The sequence below is a fragment of the Caloenas nicobarica genome, chromosome 13 (genome assembly GCF_036013445.1).
Source record: "Caloenas nicobarica isolate bCalNic1 chromosome 13, bCalNic1.hap1, whole genome shotgun sequence".
NCBI lineage: Eukaryota > Metazoa > Chordata > Aves > Columbiformes > Columbidae > Caloenas > Caloenas nicobarica.
In genome coordinates this window covers 17,897,086-17,905,743 of record NC_088257.1, presented here as the reverse complement: position 1 = coordinate 17,905,743, position 8,658 = coordinate 17,897,086, and the positions used below count along the sequence as shown (strand labels likewise).

The 8,658-nt window shown below is 60.3% G+C and overlaps 1 protein-coding gene across 1 annotated transcript; it reads right to left on the bottom strand.

The window, feature by feature from the left end:
• Window positions 1-1,086: 1,086 nt before the first annotated feature.
• Window positions 1,087-7,751, bottom strand: STING1 (stimulator of interferon response cGAMP interactor 1). Its single transcript, XM_065644322.1, has 6 exons — window positions 7,507-7,751; window positions 6,724-6,904; window positions 5,005-5,113; window positions 4,609-4,847; window positions 2,915-3,101; window positions 1,087-1,511 (listed from the first exon to the last, which is right to left on the bottom strand). Exons 1-6 carry the CDS (start codon window positions 7,749-7,751, stop codon window positions 1,318-1,320), a joined length of 1,155 nt encoding a protein of 384 aa, XP_065500394.1. The 3' UTR covers window positions 1,087-1,317.
• Between the last annotated feature and the right edge of the window lie 907 nt (window positions 7,752-8,658).

The following is an 8,658-nucleotide window of genomic DNA, read 5'->3' as shown; positions in this document are numbered from 1 at the left end:
CCAGGCCCCTGGACTCTGCAGTCCCCTGGGGGTTGCCATGGCCCAGAGGGTGGTTACAGCTGTGTCTGGGCCCTGGTGCTGGAAGTTCAGGCTGAGTACAAGCCCCTGGGACCTCCCCGGGACCTCCTGCCAAAGTCCTGGCAGTTGGGAGGGACCAAAGGTAGGGATGCTGCAACATCGGAGCCAACGGAGCAGCCTCCTGCCCCCCATTCCCTCCCAGGGCAGGACTGGCTGGCCAGATCCTCCTTCAGCTCCTGGCAAAAGGGGCAACTGAGGCACAGAGCCATGGGTGCACAGCTCTAGGCCCTGCACCAAGCTCTGCCGTAGGCTCTGGCAGCCTGGGGAGCCCTGGGGCTACCATCCCGTCCCATGGCACGCAGCTCTGACCACGCCGTGTCGCTCGTGCTTGGCTGCCTGAGGACTCAGCTGGCTCGCCTGCCCCATGGCCAGCCCCAGGGGCACCTTTGGTATTTTGCTGTCTGCCTGGCTGGCTGGGCTGGTTGGAGGTCCTGCATCCCCAGGCACGGAGGGCTGAGCACCCAACACATGATGTCTTGCACCAGAACCCCCATGCAAACCTCCCCAGGGCTGTACCTGCCCCTTTCCCAGCGCTCCAGGGGTCTGGCACGTCCTTTTGGGCTGGAGAAACGCTTCTGCAGAGGGCTCGGGAGGAACGTGGGCACGAAGGGTGTCAGATGGCTCTCAGCACAAAACTGCTGGATGGGACAAAGGCAGGGAGGCTTCCCGCACCATGGGACCACCGAATGTCACAGTTCCCAGGCCTGGTCTCCTCTCTGCTTCCCCCTCCACATCCCGAGTGGGTGGAACATGAGGATGTTTGTGTGTGGCATCAGGCTGGGAGTCCCGTGCAGATTCCATGTGCCTGCAGAAGCCGTCAGATGGGCCAGGCCGGATGGCTGGGGGTGTTGGACCCAGCGCACATGTACACACCATGGCTGGGATTTCCAAATGCCCTTCTGACACTGCAGATGTCCAAGAGCAGACAGCACATCACGCCCAAGATTCAGGATAATGCACTTGCCCCAGAAGAAAACGCTTTATATGACACAAATCAAAGCAGATTGAAAACCAACAATTAATATATGAGATACACATAAACAAGAAAATGGGAACCGTGCCACAGGGCTGTGGTTTGAGTCAGCTGTTCCCGGTCCACGTGGTGCACAGAAGGTTTTGGTGGAAAGTTCCTGCAGGAGCTGGGGATCGCGGCCATGGGCAGCACTTGATGTGGGAGGAAGGGGCTTGGGCCGGGGAGCGGAGCCCTGAGCCACGGTGAGGGGCGGCCAGTGCTGCGGTTCAGAAGCCGTCGCTTCGCAAGGGCTGCGGCAGGTCTGACGTGCTGATCTGGAGGTTGAGCTCTGTCGAGCTGAGGGTCGTGGACGGGCCGTGGGGGCGAGTCCCCTCATGCACAGTGTACTCCTCACAACGCTGCTGCCGCAGGTGCCAGAGCAGCTCTCTGGACAAGAAGTGTGTCTCTGCTTCACCCAACTCTGCAACAAAAGAAAGACAAAACCCATCGTCACCAGTCTGGCCCGAGGCAGCGGTCTGGGCAGGGAGCAGGGTTGCTGGGAGGTGCTCCCAAAGATGCAGAATGTCCTGAGAAGTCAAAATACATCTCTTACTTCTCCTTTCAACATGCCAGAAGAAAGAAATTGAAACACAGACTGCAGGAAGGAGGTAAAAAACAGGCACTATGTGCTGGATTCCCAGTAGTGCTTGTTGTGTTGGATATAAATGCTCCTCCCCGTCAGGGAGAGCGTTGAACCTCCTCTCAAAAAGCAGGGGATTCATTTCAGCAAGAAGCAGCACGCTGTTCTCAAACCCTGCTGCTCTGGCGGAGGTGAGAAGGGGAAAGAAAGGAGGATGGTTGAAGGGAAAGCCTTGCTCCGTCCCGTTCCTGCTCAGCAGGAATGGCGCTGAGCCCACACACCTCAGCACCCATCCCGCTGCCAGGGGCTGCCAGCCCCAGTGTTTCTGCAGGAACAGCAGCAGTGACGGGAGCTGCTCCGTCCTCGGCAGCCCCTGTTACACCTCAGCCTTGAGGGAGCGTTCCTGCTGCCCCAGCAGAAGAGCATTTGTCTCAGGTGCCTCTTGGGATTCCACAGGGACCAGCTCTGCCGGCGTCCTCCCCACTCCTGAGACCCACAGCAAGAAACCCCTGTGTCAGGGGCAGGGACCCGCCAGGGCCATCTGAGGGTGTGCGTCAGGAATAGTGTGGCCAGCAGGACAAGGGCAGTGACCGTCCTGTGCTGGGCACTGGGGAGACCAAACCTCAAATCCCGGGGTCAGTTCTGAGCCCCTCACGCCAAGAAAGCCCTTGAGGTGCTGGAGCGAATTGAGAGAAGGGAACGGAGCTGGTGAGGGGCTGGAGCACAAGTGTGATGGGAGCGGCTGAGGGACCTGGGAGGTTCAGCTGGAGAACAGGAGCTGAGGGGAGACCTTCTGATCTCTGACCTGCCTGAAAGGAGCTTGGAGCCAGGGGGGGTCGGGCTCTGCTCCCCAGGAACAAGCGCCAGGACCAGAGGAAACGGCCTCAAGTTGCACCAAATTCAAGTTTAGATTGGATATTAGGAACAATTTCTTCCCCAAAGGGCTGTGGGGCATTGGAACAGGCTGCCCAGGGCAGTGGTGGAGTCACCATCCCTGGAGGGGTTGAACAGACGGAGATGAGGTTCTCAGGGACAGGGGTTAGTGCCAGGGGTGGGTTAACGGTTGGACTCCATGATCTTGAGGGGTTTTTCCAACCAAAGTGATTCCATGACTCTGTGTTTCTCTGTGGGGGGTGTCAGCCAAGCACTGCACAGATCCCACCTCCCACCCCTCATCTGCCCTCACCCGAGGTCACTCAGGGCTGGGGGAGCACGGGGACCCCAACCCTCCCCTGCCCGCTCACCCTCGTAGGCCACGAGCCGGTAGGTGCCCGCGCACTCCCGGGAGCCTCTCAGGATCTCCTCCAGCGTCCTGTAGAACAGCTTGGCCTGCTCCAGGCGGTCCTCCCGGCCGAAGGCGGCACAGTCGTCCTGGGACATGGCGTGGAGGGACTGCAGCGGGGTGGCGTACTCCACTGCGCAGTGCCAGAGCTGCGGGGAGGGAGGACAGAGACGTGAGGACACGGCACCGAGCGCCCAGCAAAGGGCTGTCGGGGTCCTCAGCGCTGGGCAGAGACTCCTGGGCAGCTCCTGCCCTGTGCTGGTGCTGCGTGCTGGACCCCTGGGATGGGGACACTGGCTCTGGCGCCAGTGTCCGCTGCCCTGAGCTGAGTACAGCTGTGCCCAAGCGCCGGGTGGGCTCCGGGAGCCGCCTCCCTCCTGCGGGTCTGGGGTGCAGCCGCTGGCTTTGCAGCACTCCCAAGCCCGGCCTGGGGAGGGGTTTTCCCCATGGAGCTTGGTCGTCCTGGAGACGCCCCTCGCCTGTGTCTGATCGCACCTTCTTGGTGTTTCTCCTAGAGACGGGGAAGTCTGAGCACCCCAATGGAGAGCAGGAGAATGGAGAAGAGGATAAACGCTGGCAAGGTGAATGCACAGCTGGAAGGAGGCTGATCAAACAACCGAGGAGAGATTTGCTAAGGCCATAAAAATTCCAAGGAGGAGCAGGGTTACCAGTAACTCTCATACTGGGCAAACTGGACAGTTTTAGTGTGTCAGAAGGAAGAGGGACAGGGTCCCTGGGTAAACGCAGAGCAGCAGGAAGAGCTGCCAGCCCGGAGCGCAGTCACCGCAGTGACCAAGCCAGTGTCACTGCCACGTGTGCCCTCGGCATTGCCCGGCCAGCGAGCTGGGGACAGCTGGTCAGGACGGCGCTGGGCTGCAGAGCTGCTGGAGGTCACTTGGTGCGAGTGACTCAGCGGGAGCCCGGCAGATGAAACAGCGTCAGTGTCGGTATCGCCGCAGGGAAACCCAGCGCTGAGCGCGCTTCCCCGGGTGCGGGGCCAGGAAAGAGGCTCTGCCGGCCCTGCCGGCTTTTGAACCAGCAGCTCAGTGCTCAGCACCATCAAAGGGCAAAGCAGGGGGAGCCAGGTGAGAAGCATCGCTCTGCTGACACCTCCACCCAGGGCCGGGTCAGTAGGACCAGGGGGTTCCCTCCTCCAGGGGCGCAGGGCAGAGGCCCATCTGCCTGGAGGTGTGGAAGGAGACGAATGCAACAAGAGATGGAGGGATTTGGGGCTCAGCCTGGAAAAGAGGTGGCTGGAGGAAGGGGACAGTCAAATTATATAATGACTCACACAGACATTTTCAAGCACCTCTTCACAACAAATGAAAAATTCACTCGTCCTATGAGAAGTGATGCTCTGGACCCCACATCTCCTTTTTTCTGCTCAGTCTCCTGCTGTTTTCCAGACTGAAATCAACTCCAGGAGGGGTTCAGTGAGCCCAACATTGCCGCAAGGGCTGAGCCCAGGAGGAGGCAGCCAGGAGGACGGGCTGCAGGGACAGGACCTCTCCATCTCATGGAATCTGAGAGCTGGGGGTATCTAACAGGAGAGGGAACACTGTCCTGCCCTCACAGCCACCTCTGAGCCAGGATCTGAGGCCGGGAAGACCCTTGGGCTGACCCATGCTGACTGCTCTGGCGCTGCCCTCAGCCTACCTTGTTGTCTTCATCCCTGATTGCGTACAGGCTGTGTTTGTAGACCCTTTTTTTGGTGCCAGCTCGGCTCAGGGTGGTTTCAGCAAGGTCTGTCACATACTGGATATTGCTGTCAGCTTTCTCCAGGTCATCATAGACATCACAGCTCAGAGGGACCAAGATGTGGAGCTTCCAGGTCTCCCTGCATGTCAGCACGTTGGGGTTGGCTCTGCTGAATTCCTCCATAGACTTTTTCACCCCTGGTGGAAGAGAACATTGCGCAGAGGGGCCTGGTGTGAGTACAGCTGCTTTCTACCTCGGTCCCCATTCCCCTGCTGACACCGTAGAAGCGAGAGGATTGTTATTAGGAGCTATTTCTATCCGTAGGCATGATAATGCAGAGAAAGAGCTACGTACGTGGCAGGACTATTTTTAGGTACCCAACGTAATAAGACCAGGCCAGCCCATGAGCGACGTTCTGCTTGGATGTCTCGGACATCTCAGACATTTCCACCGCTGAGGGCTTCTGCAGAGAGAAGGACAGACAGACCAGCGGTGATGACAGCAGCCACCCGGGCTCTTCACCAGTCGGTTCCCCACGGGGACTGCGGCGCAGCCGCCCCCTCCAGTGAGATCTGAAGAGTGATCAGCCCGGCTGGCCCTTCCACCGCCCCACGGGCCAAACGTCCTGGATGGCCCACACAGCCCTGCAGATGAGGAAGCTTAGGCTGGGGTGAGCTGGACACCCTTCTGGCTGCATCCTCCATTGGGATTGAGTGTCCCAGTGCAACCCGTGCATCTGCCCAGCGCTTCCAGCATGCGGCCAGAGACACCCCAGCACCCCATGGTGGGATTTCCAGGGCCACTGGTGGTCTCTGCCAGCTCTGTGTGTTCATTTAGGTAGAAACGGGTGTTGAAACCCCACAGGCACCTGACGGCTGCCTTCCCCAAAGCACCTTTCTGTCGCCTGTGTGACCCCTCTTGCCTCCCAGCTCTGCTGGGTGAAGCAGAGCCCTCCCCACGCCGCAGAGGTCCCTGGCGCTGGGCTCTGCCACCACAGCACACCTGATAATCAACCCTTTGCAGACCCTGCAGGCCGCCCTTCCCGCAAGCACCAGCTTGACTGACAGAATGAAAAACACCCGTTTTTTTGTGTCGCGGGAGCTGCGGCTGCAGCAGGGGGTGGCCGTGCTCATTAATGGCAGCCGGGCGCCGCCGGCACGCGTGGCAGCGCGGGGCCAAGATCAGCGCCTCGGCTGAGCTAACGAGAGCGTTTCTGCTGCTGCGGGGCTGTACGTGCAGGGGCAGAACCTGAGGAAGGTCAACAAGGGCAAGTGTGGGGTCCTGCACCTGGGGAGGAACAACCCCCGGCACCAGTACAGGTTGGGGTGGACCTGCTGGAAAGCAGCTCTGCAGAGAAGAACTTGGGAGTTCTGGTCAACAACAGGGTCACCATGAGCCAACAATGTGCCCTTGTGGCCAAGAGGCCAGCGGTACCTGGGGTGCATTAAAAAGAGTGTGAGCAGCAGGTCAAGGGAGGTGAATCCTTCCCCTCTGCTCTGCCCCTGTGAGGCCACATCTGTAGTTCTGTGTCCAGTTCTGGGCTCCCCAGTTCAAGAAGGACAAGGAATTACTGGAGAGAGTCCAGTGGAGGGACACAAAGATGCTGAGGGGACTGGAGCATCTTTCTTACAAGGAGAGACTGAGAGAGCTGGGGCTGTTCAGCTGGAGAAGAGAAGCCGAGAGGGGATCTCATCAATGTTTATAAATATCTCAGGGTGGGTGTCAGAGGATGGAGCAGACTCCGTTCAGTGGTGCCCAACGCCAGGGTGAGGGGCAACGGGCACAGACTGAAACACAGGAGGGCCCATTGGAACATGAGGAGAAACTTGTTTCCTGTGAGGTGCCAGAGCCTGGACCAAGCTGCCCAGAGCGGGTGTGGAGTCTCCTGCTCTGGAGACATTAAAACCCGCCTGGACGTGACCCTGTGTGATCTGCTCTGGTGATCCTGCAGGAGTTGGACTGCGGGATCTCCAGAGGTCTCTTCCAACCCCAGCCAGGCTGGGATTCTGTGACTGCCTGGGGCTGCCCTGCTCCCTGGGACACCCGGCCGGCCAAGAGGTGTTGGTGCCTTACGTGGAGTCCCAGCATGAGGGTGAGGAGCTGGCCCAGGCTGGCCAGGACGAGGTGGAGGCCCAGCTGCCACCCATCTCCATCGAAAAGAGCCACGTAGGCTGAGCCAGAGATGAGCAACAAGGGCAGGTGCTGGTGCAGGGGGACACAGGCGCTCAGGGCCCTCCAGAAGCTGCCGTGGTGCCTGGGTGGGAGAGGAGACAGGAGACAGGCTGGTAACCGCCCGCCATCCCCATCTGCAGCCCGTGGGGCACTGGCCAGGGGACGGTCCCACCGCCCTGCCGGTGCCGCTGACCTTCTGGAGCAGCACAGGGCTCTGTGGGACCCTGCCCAGCACCGGGGTGCACCCAGCCTGGGGCTCCTGCAGCACCCCTGGGTCTGTGAGGGCAGCAGATGCAATGTCACCCTGGACAGCAAGAGGAGGATATCTCCAACAGCCTCGTGTCCTCTGGCAGCGGGCGGTGGGGGAAGGCTGGGGCTGAGATTGGCTCCCCAGGGAAAGGGCGCACTCGGGAGGTACCATGGAGGAGAGGGAGATGTCCACAGATAATGGGAGAGCTGGGCAGCCAGGAGAAGGCAGAGGAGGAGGAGAAGAAGAGGAGGAGGAAGAGGAGGAGCTGAGAAAGATGCAAGGCTGATGGAGAGCAGCCTGTGCTGCCGGGGCGCAGCAGAGCATCACCACAGAGGACATGCATGGGGTTAGAAACAAGGAGCAGACACCTCCCGACACCCAGAGGCTGCTGTGCCCCTGTCCTCCCAGGAACCCAGGAGTCAGCGCTGGCTCACCTGGACTGCAGGTGGAAGATCTCCTCCGCCAGGTAGCAGACGCCCTTGAGCAGCACCCCGATCTGCAGGGCCACAAAGTGGGAGACGAGGCTGCGAGCCGTGGGCACGAGGGGCTCCCCGGCGAGGTACAGCGCCGCGGCGCACAGGGCCAGCAGCAGGTACACAGCGCGCCGCGCTCGCCCGCCCCGCGCCATGGGGATGAGCAGGGCGGTGGGGCGGTTCGGCTGCCACGATTCCTGAGACATCTGCAGCAGAGGGGGGTCAGTAGGGACTGTTGTCCCCAGCAGCCACAAGGAGTGGAGAAGGGGATGCACATGCACGTCGAGCACACTGAGCACCCCGGAGCACACGGCAGAGCCGACCCTCCCTTTGCAGGCTGCTGGAATGCAGCAGGTTCCCTCGCGCTGCCCAGGCCACTTTGGTGGGCTCAGCTAGAGAGAGCCTGGATGGCCACCCCACTCCCAAATCCATGCCAACCCTACTCCAGCCCTCCCTGCTCCATGGCCATGGAGTCACTCCTCTCACCACACTCACCACAGCAGTTACCGCCGTGAGTCCCGATGCTGCGTTACTGGGCTCTGGGCTCCAGCCTGGGCTGCCGTGGCTCTTCTAGAGGCTGCTGCTGCAGACAGACCCAGAACCCCGGCACCGAACAGGCTGCTGGTGCCACAGATGGAGCCGCGCAGTTCCAGTAAAAATGAAAATGAAAGAAAATGAAACTGAAAATACAGGCAGTTGTCAGGAAGCAGCAGAGCCCTCCCACGCAGGTCACCCATGAGGTCTTCCAGCCCATGGGTACTCGAGGCACCGGGCAGTGCTGGCTGGATGTGGGAGGTTTCGACATCTGCGAGGCTACACCTTGGGAAAGTCCCCACACACCTGTCAGGTCACAGCAGGGCTGAGTGGAGCTGGAAGGAGGAAGGAAACCAGAATTTATCGAGATTGAATTCGTTAAGTGCAGCAGATTTCAAAGGTTGCTTTTATTAAGCACAGCAGGTTCCCAGGGGCGAAACACAAGCAAATCCCTTCTAGCAGAGAGGGTGACTTACCTGATGCAGCCTGTGTCCCCCGCAACCCCCAGAGGTGCTGGCTGGTGACAGTGCCACGGGCACTGGTGACACAGCCACGGGCACTGGTGACACAGCAGCGGCT